Here is a 16,806-nt window from a genome sequence, read left to right as displayed (position 1 = left end):
CCAGAAATGTTGACCTCCTGACCCGCTAACCACTCCTCAGTCTGCTCCTCCACACACACACACACACACACACACACACACACACCGACTCACAGCGACCAACTTCATCTCCACTTGAAATTTAGCTCTGTACCTTCCCAGCAGACGGAGGGAGGGAGTGGAAATCATCGGGGGGACCGTGACAGTGCCTTTGTATCTCCAGACCCTCTCTGAGAAAATCTGGTTTGACCTCCATGACCGAGTGGCTGTGGAGTTTGTGTCAGGGCAGGAAATCACTGTATGATGACAATGCCATATGTGATTAGACACAAACTGACTTTGTGGCCGCAGGAGGAGCACAGTCTGGCCTTTGTGCTCCGCCGGCCGACACCCAGGAGGGTTTGAGTCTGCGGTGACGAGCGTCTGGATGAAAGAGCTTCACTGCTCCCACGAGATGATTTAGAAATAGTTAGGCAGTGATTTACGTCTGTCCAGGTGGAGCGGAGTCTGAGTCCATGTTTAGATTTAAAAAAACACCCTGACGATCTGTTAATCCGTCACGTATCGCTGTGTGTCGTCACAGGTGTGTGTTTTCACTAAAGTGTGTGTGCAGTCTGTTGACTTTGGTGTCGACCTGTCGGCCAGCGTCGCCCCGCCTGCTGGATCCCCACCGGCTCCTCGTCTTTGGAGATTCAGGGAGTCGAACGCTGGCCACAGAACAGAGGCCGTCATGTGTGACCGACTATTGTTCGCCCTCACACAAAGTGCTCGCTTTGATGTGTGAGTGAGCGACCTTTTGGGTTTTTTATTGGAGACAGCGCCGGGTTATAAGAATCTCGTTGATCTGACATTTTTCCTACGGTGAGAAAGATTCCAGTAAATACTGAACATCAGTAACGATGCAGAAGACAACACGCGGCTGTTCTGGGAGGGAGGCAGTCACCTTTTCCGGGGGGCCCCTGGTGTATTTGGGTTCGGGGCCCCCCGCCTGACCACATTCTGCTGTGAGGCTACCCAGTAGCCATGGTAACACGGTGCCACATGCAGACACCGCCGTTTGATTGACATACATGTTCCACGCAGACAGCCCGAAGACGACGGAACAATACGAGGCGGAAGTCGGCCATTAGTCTGGTTACAAGTCTTTAACCTCCACTTGATCCCTCCTGGGAAACAACAGAGTGTGTGTGAGTGTGTGTGTGTGTGTGTGTGTGTGTGTGTGTGTGTGTGTGTGTGTGTGTGTGTGTGGACGTCCCATCAGTCACAACAATCGCACCGAGACCCAAATATGTGTGTTTTTATCAGACGCATCAACGAGAAGATCTGATAATTGAAAATGATGAAACAGAATAAAATATGTTCAGAGCGGATCAGAACCAGAACAAACAGGCGTGCAGGCCCGGAACATGCCCACCCTGGTATTTATTCACCGTGGTCAGAATCACTTCATCCGTTACAGTCAGCTTGTTGACAGTGTGCTGGACTGGTGTAGTGCTGCGCCCCCTGCTGGTCACCAGCTCAGAGGACAAACTGCACTCAGCCCAGGAGACGAATCCTCACTGAAACCAGATTAAAGCAATAAAGAAAAAATATATAATTATCAGTCAGGATGTAAAATGTCGTTAGTGGTGAGTGTGAAGTGAACCTGAACACAGCGGGGCTGTCAAACAGAACACTGCTGCATCATCTCGACGTACAACAAACAAAAGATTGAACAGATTTATTAATTTTAACATGAAGCTTCTTGTTTAGAAGAATTTACACAGTTTAAAATGAGAGAACTCTTTGTTGATCTCCTCAGAGGAGAGACGAGGCTGTCAGCACCACCGACACAGAGGAGGTCGATATGGACATAGAAAACTTAAAGGAACAGTTCACAGAAAAATAACAATTCTGTTATTATTTTTCATGTTTCAGCTCTGGAGCTTCACAGTGAAACAGAGTTGCAGCGTTCTGCTGAACAACTGAAGCAGCTGAGACTTTAAAACATCAGACGTCTCCATCAGCTCCTCTGCTGTGATCACAGTCTGCAGCAGAGAACACATCTCTACCTGATCTCAGATCAGATTTACACCTTTACTCAGAGCAGATCTTCCCTGCAGCTGCTGAGCTAACAGTGTCAGCATCAGGTAGGAGGTCAGTTACACTTCTGCAGGAAGACGAGTTCTGCTGCTGACGAGCCTGAGAAATGTTTCTGATCCAGATGAGTGAGAGACGTCAGACATCAGCCACGGAGGGAAAAAGCAAGCATCAAATCTAACATAATGAATATTTAATATAAATGTATATAAACTGGTGCTTCTTCCAAACATTCAGACTTTAAAGATGTAAAACATTTGCTCTGCAGTCAGACGACGTGTTGAAGAGGCTGTCTGAGGGAAAATGTTCTGATCCACATCTGGACCACAGAGGTCTGAAGAAGTTTGGAAGGAAATGACAATTTTCTAAAACAGGTTCAGACAACAGAAGAAGCAAAGACGTTATTTTAACACTCTTTGTAAGATGAAATCAAAATGAAACAACACCTCACAATCTTATTCACTGATCTACTCAGGTTTAATTGCAGGGTGTTTGTGTGTTTATCAGCAGAAACTCAGTTTTAAACAAAAGAATACTTCCAGATAAATACAGAGAAAATAAGAAAAGACTAAAATATGAAGTACACAAGACTCCAAACATCAATCTGGTTTAAGTGGAAGTTTGTATTTTCCTGATGATGAAAAGATCTCAAACCAGAAGTGAACCAGCTTCTGATATCTCGTCTACTACTGAAACCCGTCTGTGACCAACACCGTCCTGCTGCCACATTCAGTCCCAGCAGCTGCAGCGTGTCCTCCTCGTCCTCCCTGCAGGGATCAGACCTGCGGTGTCGGTGGTGCAGGTGTTCTCTCAGGTACGACATGAAACAGCATTCAATCAGTTTATAATGATCAGAGACCAACACGGTCACTGGAGAACATGTTTTAACACTGACGACATGTTGGATCTCTGCGTGTTCGTGTCCTGCTGCGTCAGGCAGATCAGGGTCGGGTTCCTGCTGGTCTCGAGGCTGAAAGCAGATTCTGACCGGAGAGTTTCTGCAGTGTCAATTATAAAATCTGTCTTCCAATATTATGTGAAATGTGTATTGTGTGTTTCTCGGTGTGGCCTGCTGATGCTGAAGATGCTAAAAGTCAAAAAGAATCAAGAGATTGACTCAAACATTGTTGGTTTTTGTCTTTTCATGGACAGTTTGGAGAAATTGTTGAACTTGAGGCAGCAGAGGATGTAAATGATAGAAACTTACAGCATGAAGAGAAGCTAACTAGCTGCTAGCTTTGTTTGCTCCAATCAGAACAAGACAAAGATCACATGTTAACTCAGAACTCTTCTTGCTGTTGGGTTCTCCGTCAGCTGTGCTGCAGCTCGACGCTCTGGCTGATAAAACGTGATTTAAATGTGCAGAAACATGAAATTCGTCCTCCCGCGCTCTCTTCTTCCTTCAGTCTCTGTCCTTTGTCTGCAGCCGGTGCTCTGAGGATGTAACAGTAGACTGAACAGAGTGTAATGAAAAACCAATTAGCTGCTTTTGGCACCAAACACCCAACACACTCATCCCACCTGAGACCGGCTGCGCATTAATTCTGCTCTCCCCGAGCGGCCCAAGGCCTCGTCCAGCCTTTAACTGCTTCTCATGGCCGTTTTGTGGCTCTCTTATTAAAAGACATGCTGACATGGCAAAGCATCTATTGCTTTGGCTGGAGATATGACTTGTGGACGAGCTGCTGCTGCGGCTGCAGCCACAAAACTCCATTATTACCTCTATTCCAGCTCCCTGTTACAGAGCCGAGGAGAGCGGAGACACTGGTGGAATAGGAGGCTGATTGTGATTGATGGCTTCCCATTAGCAAGTCTGTTATCGCTCCGGCTGGGGGGAACGACCACTGAGTTGTAACACAACACATTACCTGAGTCTCTCTCCCCGGCCCCGGCACACAGACGCTTAAATAAAATATAGACCCTCTCTCCGAGATCCTCATTCCCTGCTCAAGGCACTCCGACTGTTATCCCGTCAGCTGTGATTTGCTGAGCATTCCCACTCAATAAACACATCATTAGTATTCATATTAGAGTCGCAGATATCTGCAGCGCTCTGTCTGTGAGTCCTGATTGTGGATGTATCTGCTGAAGCCTCACCACGTTTTTTTTTTCTCCCTCTTCTCTTTGGTGCTTCCTGTCAAAATGATTGATTGGGACCAGGGCACAGAGTGTCCTGCATTACCCCAACAAATGATCTGGCCCTTGCTGGCAGACCTTGGCCAGAAAGAAATCAATATTTCACCATTAAAATCTATCAGAGGAGAGTTAGGGCAGCGGCTGTCAGAGGCGACGCTATCAAGCCGCTGCAACATTAAACCTGACACCTGCAGCACATGAGTAATCAATATCTAGTGGCTCACAGATCATTTGTGGTCACCTTTTAAGCAGTGATGGATGTCTCCCGGGGCAGTGATTCATGTTGTGACACCGTTTAACGGGGTTTTATTCCAGTTTAGACGGTCATCCCTCAGAGACGGGCTGGAGATGGAGCGCTGTGGTTCCCCGCTAAGACCTATTTCATTGTGTTCGGCCTGTCCTCAGCGATTACTGAGCGCCTTTTATAGGTTTTGTGCCCCGCTATGTGTGAAAAACACGTAAGTGAGAGCAAGGTCAAACTTTACGGGCTCCTGCAGCAGCCACAGTTTTACATGAGGTGTCAAGAAGGTGGCAGGAGGTGCTGGACCAGGCTGCTGCTGCTCGGAGAGAAATGAGACGGTAAAATCAGAGCGTGGTGTTGAATGTGGCTCCACGTGCACACACACACACACACACACACACACACACACACACACACACACACACACACACACACACACACACACACACACACACACAGGTGTGTATCAGTGTGAGTGTGTGAGAACATGATTAATGAGCTTTGTAAATTAATGCTGTGGTGGAGAACAGACTGTTGTTCATCTGAATGCTGCTTTGTATTTAATTATAGCTGCTCAGCACCAGTGAAAATTTAAAGGAACAGTTCACTAAAAGTCCACTCCTCCTCTCCTCCTCCTGATGATATAAAGTCCTCCTCCTCTCCATCCTGATGATATAAAGTCCTCCTCTCCTCCTCCTGATGATATAAAGTCCTCCTCTCCTCCTCCTGATGATATAAAGTCCTCCTCTCCTCCTCCTGATGATATAAAGTCCTCCTCCTCTCCATCCTGATGATATAAAGTCCTCCTCTCCTCCTCCTGATGATATAAAGTCCTCCTCTCCTCCTCCTGAGGATATAAAGTCCTCCTCTCCTCCTCCTGATGATATAAAGTCCTCCTCTCCTCCTCCTGATGATATAAAGTCCTCCTCTCCTCCTCCTGATGATACAAAGTCCTCCTCTCCTCCTCCTGATGATATAAAGTCCTCCTCTCCTCCTCCTGAGGATATAAAGTCCTCCTCTCCTCCTCCTGATGATATAAAGTCCTCCTCTCCTCCTCCTGAAGATATAAAGTCCTCCTCTTGTAACCCAAAGAACATTTCTGCTAAACGTCTCTTCAGATCAGGTCAGGCTGTAGTTCTTCAACAGCATCTATTATGATGCTTCTGTTCCTCAGATCTACATTTATACGTAATTATATGGACGGTTGAAACGGGACCAAAGCTGCTCTGACGAGATAACGTACACACTCTGATATCAAACAAAGGAGACACGACAACCCTGTTCTAACACTGAACAGCGTTTCTGAACATCCTCAGCCTGGCAGGAGTTTCATGATATGTCGCTGACAGAAGGACCAAACGTATAGAAAGAGTTTGCTGTAAGAAAATCCTGTGTCGTGTGAACGAGGCCTCAGAAACATTTCTCATAGTTTCATTAGAAGCTGGTGTTTTAACTACTTCACATGTGGCGGGAGAAGAACCAGAGGTCACAAACTGGTCCAAACCAGCCGTTGATGTTTCTGTAAAGGTCTTTAAAGCGCGCTGACAGAAACACGACTGATGCATGCTGGTCGAGACAGAATGAAGAAGCTAGCGTCACTAACTTTAGATGTGGATGAAGGTTAACGTTGGACAGCGTTTCCCTGAATCCTGGTGTGAAGCGTCTCTTGGTGTGGACCAGGACCGCCGGCCCGGCGGGTCCAGCAGGTGTGTGAGGCGGCAGCTCCTCTGTTTCCTCCTCTGCAGATACACCCAGGAGCTCTCAACCTTGCCTCCTGACCCTCATTCTGTGAGAGGAGATAATTGCTTGTCAGGAATAAATAGAGAGATTAATGAATTCATTAGTGGTGGGGAGTTTAGCTCTTCGGAGCAGCACTTACCGCTATGACACATCACGCCTATTGTTTTACTAGCTAGTTAGCCTTGAACAATAACATTCGCACAGCAAATTGCCTCACACGCTCATGTAAAGCTCCCACAAACTGTGTCCTTATCCTGGAAATTTAGCAATAATGCAAACAAAGGCTCTTTAAATCCCGATTATTCATCTTAATTACTTTTGTCTATACGAGCGGGTGTCTGCGGGAGCTGCAGGCAGACAGGACGCATTAATCCACATTAGCAGTGAACACTGTAGCAGTTGATGTGAGCACTTCTGCAGCAGCTCTGCAGTTTGTGTCTGACGAGCTCCACTTAATTAACTGCAGCTTTAAGGCGGCCTCACACTTTCTAATGCAACACAGACGACGGCGCTCGTTTAATAACATCACACACGAGTCGTCTGCGTGTGCTGGACTTAATTTATGTTTCTGTTTTGTAAAATATCTTCAGGCTCAAGTTGTGTGAAGGAAAAATGAACATTATTGTTGTTGTGATCGTACAAATTGAGACTTTCACTGCTGAGAATCAGATGTTGAAGGTTTTACTGTAGATTTGTACGGAAGCCCTGAACGACCACGAGTCAAACATCATGTCACCTGTTTTACTTCTGTTGTCTTGAGATCGCACATTATTCGTCATGATCACGAGATATCAGCTGAAAGCTCTGCAGGAACCTTCATGTTCTGTGTGTCAGTGTCAGAGGAACAGGAGCGTATTGATCAGCATCACTTCTGATCAGTCGAGGCTCAAACTGCTTCATAACGGACTGTTGGACGACAAACACACAGAAGACATCAGCTCACAAACCTGTGTGACAAAAATGATCTATTAAATCCACTTCATGATTTTTTTTCAATAATATCTGTTTAATTCCGATGTTTGTTTTTTTCTTGATTCCAGGAATTATGAAGGTTAAAACCATCAACTTTAACTTTTCACACTTGGATCATTTTCTCCGTCACGTCACCTGAAGTGTGATGGACAGATGAATCACAGGCAGTTAGCAAAAGGCCGTCGTCTTTATTACACCAAAACAAGGAACATGATCAGTAATCAGAAGTTTCTTCACAGAGTGGAACTATGAATCCTGTGGAACCACAGAACAAGTTAAAAACGTGTCTCCATCATGTTTCTCTAATCTACAATGAAGAATATTACAAAAACACTGTTTTTAAAAGTCCTGCAACTCTAATAATTTTATAAACCATCTTGTTTCATCACAGATTGTTATAAAAATCCCTTTAAATGATCCGCTCGTCAAACAGACGGTTTGTAACAGAACAACACTGCTCAACACTGTCGGCTGGTTCTAACAGTGAAACAGAAGAAACGAGGAACGTGTGCAGGTCCAATCAGCTGCTCGCACTCTGAACACCAGATTTATCCTTGATGAACACAGAAAGTGTCTAACAAAAGATTAGCATGTGTGTTATAATGGAAATATAAAGCTAAGACGATAGATTATTTAATTCTACTTCTACTGTTATCTACTCTGATATATATGTTCAGTATTCATGAAGGATAACCATCAAGCTTTAGTTCAGCACTATGAAGACAATCAGTGGGGTAATTTGGCATTCCTGCTGTTCTTGAGGGAACAAACGCAGCTTTACACCTGTTTTTGTTCCAGGAAAGTAAAAAGGCTGCAGTCAAACAGAAGTTCCTCCCTCGGGTGAACAAAGTCTGTAAAACTTCTATAATAAGGGAGTTCTTTAAAAACTGTCTTAAAACTCATTAAGTGTCCATAAATGGATGAAACTCACTTCCAAAGCTGGTGTAAATTCAAAATGTAACATTCACTGACATCATACAGACAGTGTGGAGGCTGCGTTCAGACCCCATCAGGCGACACTCGTTCTGAGAGCAGGCGCTGGTTCTACATGGTGACGGTTCAGAAAGACCATGAAAAGTCTCGACAGAATCCATTTTTGTAAAAGCAACCTGACGTCACTCTGCAGTGGCCAATCACAGACCAGCTGCTCAACGGTACTGATTACAATTCTACCATGTGTGTTAAGTTGCCACAGAGTTTTTGTTTCACGAGCAGATATTTTGACTTGTATTAAAATATTGAAGAAGCTGCTGCAGTTAAACAGCTTGACAATGATCACAGCGGTTCTGTGGGACCTGGATGATCACATCAGAGGTCACTGATGTTGTTTAATTTTCATGGAATGTTTTGAATCTGCATATGAACAAATGAAGGGATATGGTTTTGATATTACCCTGCACCACGCTCCTCAACACCTGATTTGTTCTGAACGCAGCCTTGCAAATCTCTTATTTTCAATCTTTGGATCTTTGATGATACTGTGCATGTCTGGTACAAAATCCCACAGCAGGTGAACACTGAACACCATCATCGTCCTTTATCAAAGAAATGTAAATGTAGATATAAGCTAATGACGTAGAATAAGAAGGTCTGGTATATAGATGCATATCTCTGCAGACAGAAGTGAACCGGGCTGTGTGTTCTCCACTGATCCGTGGAAGAGTCGGCCGATAAGAGCAGCCTTTAAACTGATCCTCCGTGTGACTGCGTTTGGCACAAAGGAGCCAAAGGTTTCAAACGTCGAGCTGATCTGAAGAACGATAGACGCTCCGCCGCTAATCCCATCCAGGTGAGGAGAGATAAACTGCACCGAAGAGAAAAAACACAACAAACTCTGCTCTCAGTGTTCACGTCAGCTCGGCGGCCAGAGCGAGAGCCAATCAGAAATACTGTTAGTCCAGCAGCAGGCGGCCAATCAGGAGCTCGTCTGGTTCCTCCAGGGTCAGCCAGGCCTGGTCTACGCTGCCTCCGGCTGCAGGTGTAAAGTCTCTCCGAGCAGACATCCTCAGTCCTGATGGCTCTTCTCCTGGATGAATTTGTATTCATACTGAACAAAACACACACAAGAGGAGGAAAAACCATCAGACACAGACACTCGGCGTTCAGGGCCGCTCTCTCTGAGCCCACCGCTTCTGATCAAATGACTCCAGTTTCTTACCAAGGCTAGCTGCCGTCCGATGTTCCCCATAGTTATCACCCCCGCAAAGAAGATGCAAGGTAACCAGGAGCGGATATACAGGAAGTCTGGAGACGTGTACCTGTGCAGGGAAGAAGAAACACATGACAGCCACATGTCAAACAATATCAGAGCTGAACAACTTGGCAGAGAAAATCATACATAAGGCTGAATAACGGCTTCTTGTGGAGCCGAGGATGGATGTGGTGAAGGAGGACACATCTCGCTTCCTTCTCACCTCTGCACTCATCAGCAAATGCCAGCAGGTAAAGATGTTTGAGCTGAAGTGAAAGCGAGTATTTGTTTGTTGCTTAGTTTCTATGACGCTGTCCTCGTTCTGATTCATGTTTAAACGGTAAAATTGTCATCCGTGATGAAAACTGAGCTGCCTTAACTTCTTCCTCACAGCTCTGTCTTCCTCTTCCTCTATCATCATGTGTGTAAATGTGTGATGGAACTTACTGAAAGACTCCGTTGTAAACCAGGAGCTGTGTGGCCAGCGTAGCCAGCAGGGCGATGCTGACTCCGAGGCCGAAGCCGCTGCGGGAGCGGTCGAACGTCCACCACAGTCCGATGGAGAGCGCCGCCAGCGTCAGAGACAGCTGGACGTTGTTGGCAAAGTCCACTTTCTGACAGACGGAGGGTCAAGGACCAGACAGTCAGCGGCTGTGTTTACAGAACTGTTACATGTGTACCACTTTACCTTTAACCCTGTTAGTTTACATCAGAGGAGTTCGTGTTCTTTACAGCTGTGTTTTCACAACGACACACAAGACCTGAGTGCAGACTGAAGGATACAGCACTGGCGTGGTTGATGCCAACAAACACCGCCACACAGCGCATCACACTGGACCACTCCCGCTTGAACTTGTGTGGCTCGCCCAGTCGGCTGTCGATGCACGGGTACAACAGGCCGATCATCGCTGAGGAGACAAAGAGAGAGTCAACATGGAGCGACACAACCTGCTTCACTACACAGACGACATGTCACATGCTGTATTGTTTAGCTAAAAACAGGCATTCAGGCAGCATTCTGATGGAACACTCACACAACACATGGAGGGATTACTGAAGACAAACACCAGGCCTCTGTTTCATGTGGCAGTTAGAAAAAGGGACACAAACGACCCGGCTGACCACAGAACACTCTCAAAGTCCTCCTCAGTGAGAACAGGGACACTTTTACACATCTGTCCTGTCGGTCTCTATGTCGAAATCAATTTTGATCATCAAAATCAAAAGCAGGATCAGAAATTCTCACACATTTTAGTTTCTCTTCCACCTCGCTAGCTTAGCGTTAGCCTACAGCATCACTTCCAGACTCCTGTGTGATAAAGGTGATCAGCTGACTGCATTGATTTATTTGGAACAAGGGTTCACTCTGGACAGATCTGAGAAACTGAACTCTTCTTTTGTCCAATTCTCCAGACTCTTCATTTAGAGTCACGAACGACAAAGAACAGCAGTGAATCTTCACATTTAAGGAGCTTGAAGCAGACGATGTTTTCAGAATAGCTTGCAGTTAATTCTCTTTTGATCAACTAAGTGTAACTTCTTTTTATTTCCCAGCCCAACAGCTCATTTCACACTCAGCCAGTTGTTTTCTTTAGATAAGAACAAACCGCAATGATTTGAACCTCTGACATCACTAATGTTGCTTCAAAACAAATTAATTTTTGCACTGTCAACAAAACGCTGCAGCTCTTTCCTGTGGGAGTGAAGTGCGCTGTGTGTGTGTGTGGGAGCGGCAGCCTCCTGCAGGAGGCGCGGTGTGTCTGGGGAGGAAGAGCCTCGAGCTGTTGTGCTTTGTGCTGAGCCTCATGGGAGCAGGACGCATCTCCATCCACAGCATCGCCCCCAGGAGACCACATTTCAATAACATGGAGAGTCTCGCCTGCTGGGCATGTTGTGCACTCATATGGAAGGCTGTGTGTGTGTGTGTGTGTGTGTGTGTGTGTGTGTGTGTGTGTGTGTGTGTGTGTACTCTGTGTGGGCCGTAAAGGCTGTTTCAAAATGAGCTGTGTATCCTCTGATGCAACTGAAATAAACTACTTTCTTTTCAGCTCAGAAAAAATAAATTGAAGTCTGACTGATGCTGGAGTTTTGACACCTTCACTCATATTAGAGAAAAAAATTCAAATATCGCTATATTGGTTGAAATGTACACATTTTTCAGGTATTTTTGAGTTCAACACTTAATGAGTAACTTGAGCATTTTGTTCTAAACACCGTCAGGAAACGTCACGTACCTGAAGCCGTGCCACAGCAGGGCGGCACCCACCAAGCTGAGGAGAAGATACTGCTGATGACATCAGGAGGAAACAGGGTGACGTTTCTCTGCACCTGCAGTAAATTCAGCACCAGAGCCAAGAAGACGCCCACAGAGAACAGCATGGCCCCGCGGATCAGCAGGTTGGTGGTCCTGCAAGGCAGAAACAAAAGGAGTCAGGAGAGTCCCCAAATTTTATAGCCAATGTAGTGCAACATATGTCCAGCAGACACCCTCAGTACAAATCCTCTACTAGCTGACTTAATGTGCAGCAGACTCAGAGCTAACCTGTTGGTGATGACGGAGATGTAGGGGCCCCGGGCCGGCCGTGGCGTCTGGCCGGACCCCGACCACTGCTGCTGGCCGCTGGTCACTTTGCTGTCGCTCATGGCTGTCAGCGTCAGGGACATTCGTAAGCTTAGGTCAGGATGATAACGAATGCTGTGTGATGTCTACATCCACCAGTGAGTTCAGCGTCCTCCCCTGACATCCCAGGGCGGGCTGAAGAACAAGGACACAAAGACTTACATTACCACATTCCTGTCATTTTAGACGTCATTTAGGGTTTTTAAATATTCACAATATTACAACCAAATGTTTGTTCAGTGATCACAGTCCTGGTGAGCAACATACACAAAATGTTTACAGAGTAACAGAATCTTTACCAACTAATGATTTACCAAGCCGCTCTCTGATATCTTCTGTTGATTCATTTAAGATAGGAATCATCATTAAGAGAAACAGATTAAACAATTTAAACTAGTCCTGCAATAAACCAACATAAACCACCTGTTGTACTGTACTTAGTGTGTACTTATCAGTAATCTTTACTCTGCTTTGACCTCTTTTACTATCGTTATCCCTGTATGAACTAGGGTTTTATTCCACTGTATAAATACACTTTACATCGTTGTCTGTATGTATACACGCTGTTACTGTTTATTAGCTCAGTCATGCAACAGAGCCTGAATTCATTTAAGTTTATAATGTTTACGAGAGGTGTTATATAATGTTATAATGTTAAGAGAGGTGTTGGTTCAACATGGAGTCACCACACTTAGATATGAGTAACACTGACAATAATCCTGTTACATGTCTGGAGAATGTTTCTGTACATTTGCTATGAACATAAAGCAGAACAGTTCTGGAGTGAAGATTTTAAAGATACAACTATGGCTCAATAAAATATTTGCAATCTGTGATGATTAAGTTTAGAGAAGTTAATGTGACAGAGAGTGAGTGACTCTGGTAAGTCTGTCAGAGACTGTCAGAGGAGCTGATGTGTGACCGCAGTGTGTTCACCACCATCAGGAGGAGGCTTTATGATATTTTGCCCCACCGCTGCTGACACACTAACTGAACTTCTTTGTGTGTTTGTATGTGCTGTTCCTTTATCCCTCATCAATGGAGAGGTTCCAGAATGTGTCTCTTCGTGATGACATCACTACCATCTATTGTTCAGGTGCTCAGCTGATGCCGACACTTCAATAACAGCACGAACATGTAAACTGTATTCTGTCTCACTGTCTCTGTGCATTAAGTATATCATGACTAACTGTTGCTCCCGAGCGGAACCACTCGTCCATGACCAGGAGCAGTTTGTCCCTCAGTAAATTACTGATGAGGCAGCGTTAGATAACTGATAACCTTCAGCTGGCTCCTGTTGGACCTCGCTCACCTTTAGCTCCGGTGTGAGCCTCTCAGGCTGAGGTAATACGTGAGGCACACTGGGGACAGAGCTACATGTCGCTCTGAGGTATAACAGCCACACATTTTACTCTACAACTCTTATTTCTGTATAACACCTTAGCTAGGGACGGAGCTGCTGGTGTAATTAACTGTCAAACTGAAGTTAGCTTGGCGGCTAATTACTTATTATTTACAAAGCAGCGTCAGAAGGATTTACCTGTATTATCCTACCTACTGCTGATAGATACGTTAAGAAGAAGCAACGAGAATCACCTTAGTTAAACAGTAATACAGAACAAGTAGCGAGGTTAGGAGCGGAAATGCAAAGTTAGCTTGACAAGAGTTGGCTAGCCTGATTATATATGATAGCTAACTGGCTAGCTAAACTGTATTAGTCATTAACAGCCGCCGATCGTAGCATATTAGCTGAAATCAACGCTAACTCTTACCTCAAGTTGACACAGAAGCTCCACAAATACATTTACGAGACTCATATAACATTTAAACCAACTCCAGGGGTAATACTAGGCTGAAATACACGGAACTATTAATTAGCCTTCTCTCCCTGCTGAGACTACTTCCGGTTGTCTAAGCTGAATGAACACCGGACGTCCAATCGGCTTCTGAAGTGGTGACGTAACCGCGTTACACAAAGCGGACGTGTCACGTGATTGGCGGTTACGGTGCATGGATTAACCCACAAAAAGAATTCCTGTAAACAGCTGGATGATGTTTATAAATAAAGTTTTTACTTTTAAATGTTTGTTTTTTATTGTTTTATACCAATTTATTGTTTATAATCATTTGTTTTCTAGACTTACATCGTAATTTGTGGTTAAAATAGTTATACATTGATAATAATAATTGTTTTCCAGCTACCAGCCATGATAGATAAACAGCTGGATGATTTTTTATGAGTAATTATAAAAAATGTATGTATCTGGTCATTAGAAGGAAAAATATCACGTTTAAAGAAGTTCTTTGTGTGAAGTATTTGTCTTTTAAGCAGTTAAAATAACTGTCATTTGTGGTGTTGTAAATAAATAAACAGCTGAATGATCAATGAATAAATCTGGTTTGTATAGTTTAATGTTTCTATTGTTTAATAGCAATTCAACTCATGTAATCTGACGTTTGGTGAGAGAAAAGTCATGTTTAAAGAAGTATTTTGGAAAGAATGATGTTTTTTAGCAGTTAAAATAACAGTGTGGTTTGTGGCTTTGTATAGTATTTATGGATTGATAAGAGGCTGTTCCAGCTTCCAGCCCTGATAAATAAACAGCTGGATGTTAAAGTCATTCCACACACACACACACACACACACACACACACACACACACACACACACACACACAGCTGCGTCTGTTTCCCCCACAACATATTTGATTTGCTCTCGTGGTCTAATAGGCTTACAGGGCTGCAGAGGTGAGAAAGTCACAGTGCGGAGTGGATCACTCTTAATCCTCAGTCCCATTTACACTCCATTTTGTATTCAGCATACTGAGGCCTGCTGCTCATGATGGGGTTTCAGGGATTATATCTGGCGACACAATAGTCTGAACATAAACAGACTATCCGTGCTCTCTCATTCCAGCACAGCTCAGAGCCTCAGCTAACTTTATCAAGGTGAGCTGCAGGTTTCACGCTGAGGATTTTAAAACATCCCAGCAGAGAAAGTTCAGAGAGCTGCTAGTGTTACCGGACTGAGACGATGCAGAAGAAACTGCAATCAACATGAAGTGTGACGTATTGAAACAAGTGATTATTAATTTTTATATTTAATTCAATTTAAACATAAACACATAACAGGACTCATTATATAACAGATCTGTATGATGTCCATGTTAGAGCGCAGCTGAAATGCTCACTACATATTGTGATGTAGGTGCATATTGAGAAGGGATGTTATTCTACAGCTGGATTCTCACATTGAACATGACAACTGAAAACTTCTACAAATAATAAACAGCATTAATAGGATGATAATATTAACATGATAATACTATAAGGACCCAGTTAACAATTGTTTTAAAGGTTAGCTGAATATTTTGAGATAAAGCTTGTAATTATCCAAAAAACTACATTAACTACATTAAAGGTTCTCTGTGTGTCGGTTCATGGGAGCAGACTCCATTTCTAAACTGACGTTAGCGCCTGTTGGTCTCTGTTAGCGCAGCAGAGAGAACATCACATCCTTTAGACTGTTTCTGTACATTCAAGTCCTGAACAAAGAAATCAGCCTCAACACATCGTCCACAGGCTCGTACAGACAACAGGAAGGTCTCATTGTTCACGTCATTATAACATACAAACAATAAAAAGGTGATTACTATATGTTAATTACTACAAATTGTTTTGCTGAGCCTCTTTAACACACAGTACAGAAGCACTGTCACAGTGCCTTTTAATAAAAGTCTCAGATGTTGACGGACCAACAAACAAACAAACAAACAAACAAACGGACACAGGACATCCTAGCAGAGGTCAGAAGACAGATCAGAACAGAGAGTGAAACGATCTGGTGGATAATCTGGTAAACTGTCCTCTCTCAGTCCTCACAAGCTCACAAATAAACAGCCTCACAAAAAAGCTTCAGTCATTTCCTCAAACAGCTGCTGTCTCCTGTAAACATGAGTCAGATCAGAGGTAATACTGCGTTTGTTTGGGACTATTTTTAGCAGCGGATGAATCCATATTTGACGCTCTGGTGAGTATTCATGGCAGCAGGACGGTGTGCGTGTGTGCGTGTGTGTGTGTGTGTGTGTGTGTGTGTGAGGAAGGATATATTCATTGTTTGTTGCTTTTTTAATTGGATTTTTCCACCATAATAAAATCAGAGTTTGGCTACAGCTTTGTTCTATAATTTATATTTTTCACAGCCCATTATTTTGTTGTGTGATCTTAAATGTCCATTTTTATCTGGTCCAAAGCCTGAGACCACGACTGGGCCAGGAGCTGAATTCTCCTCCGCTTCAGCTCCACTCATGAATTTCTGCCTCGACTTGTATTTTTTATCTAATAAGATGACTGTGCAGGTTCGGCTCGCTGTCCCCGGGGACACTCACTTAACCCTCATAATTAGAGTGATAAAGGAAGTCTGGTAGGTAAGAGGAGGGTACGGGGGGCTTTCAATTAGTTGTCAAGGGCTACTTGGAGGCCCCCTGACACAGCCAGAGAACAGCCAGGGATTCAATCCATCATCCTGCTGCTGCCAAACGCTAAGGGCCTTTTCATTATCTGTCCCACTGTCGCTGCTTCAGTATAAACGTGAGTGATGGCGTGCACACGGTGGCTGTGTGGGTGTGGATGGCGATGGAGGGGTGGGGCCGGGCCCTCGTCGTAAATGTCATCCCCATTGGACCGTTGCAGGTCCCGGCTCCAGAATAATAGGCCCTGTGACCTCTCTGTTGTCTATAATTAACCTCTAACCCCCCTCCCTCCCCGCCGCAGCCGCCAGTCCCCAGACAGACAGCCGGGATGTGCAGAGAGTCGCTGTTTGCCAGCCGATGCTTCATGCAGGCAGCG

At 44.5% G+C, this 16,806-nt stretch overlaps 1 protein-coding gene and 2 long non-coding RNA genes across 3 annotated transcripts; all 3 read right to left on the bottom strand.

The window, feature by feature from the left end:
* Positions 1 to 1,331: 1,331 nt before the first annotated feature.
* LOC119026214 lies at positions 1,332 to 6,597 on the bottom strand. Its single transcript, XR_005077072.1, has 3 exons — positions 6,315 to 6,597; positions 6,039 to 6,221; positions 1,332 to 1,538 (listed from the first exon to the last, which is right to left on the bottom strand). It is a non-coding gene; the product is annotated as an uncharacterized LOC119026214 (long non-coding RNA).
* LOC119026212 lies at positions 2,194 to 4,915 on the bottom strand. Its single transcript, XR_005077071.1, has 2 exons — positions 3,266 to 4,915; positions 2,194 to 3,145 (listed from the first exon to the last, which is right to left on the bottom strand). It is a non-coding gene; the product is annotated as an uncharacterized LOC119026212 (long non-coding RNA).
* Positions 6,598 to 7,314: 717 nt separating the features above from the next.
* insig2 (insulin induced gene 2) lies at positions 7,315 to 13,904 on the bottom strand. Its single transcript, XM_037110398.1, has 7 exons — positions 13,731 to 13,904; positions 11,881 to 12,093; positions 11,573 to 11,745; positions 10,122 to 10,246; positions 9,786 to 9,952; positions 9,306 to 9,405; positions 7,315 to 9,194 (listed from the first exon to the last, which is right to left on the bottom strand). The coding sequence occupies exons 2-7, from the start codon at positions 12,000 to 12,002 to the stop codon at positions 9,153 to 9,155; spliced, it is 729 nt and encodes a 242-aa protein (XP_036966293.1). The 5' UTR covers positions 12,003 to 12,093; positions 13,731 to 13,904; the 3' UTR covers positions 7,315 to 9,152.
* Positions 13,905 to 16,806: the final 2,902 nt, after the last annotated feature.

Source organism: Acanthopagrus latus, chromosome 9 (assembly GCF_904848185.1).
Source record: "Acanthopagrus latus isolate v.2019 chromosome 9, fAcaLat1.1, whole genome shotgun sequence".
Taxonomy (NCBI): Eukaryota; Metazoa; Chordata; class Actinopteri; order Spariformes; family Sparidae; genus Acanthopagrus; species Acanthopagrus latus.
This window is presented reverse-complemented; position numbering and strand designations above follow the sequence as displayed.

Coding starts and splice junctions, on each gene's coding strand:
- insig2 (XM_037110398.1), bottom strand. CDS start 12,002: ATGTCCCTGACGCTGACAGCCATGAGCGACAGCAAAGTGACCAGCGGC. Junction 11,746..11,880: donor ATCTCCGTCATCACCAACAG/GTTAGCTCTGAG, acceptor TCTGCCTTGCAG/GACCACCAACCTGCTGATCC. Junction 10,247..11,572: donor CTGCTGTGGCACGGCTTCAG/GTACGTGACGTT, acceptor TTGTCTCCTCAG/CGATGATCGGCCTGTTGTAC.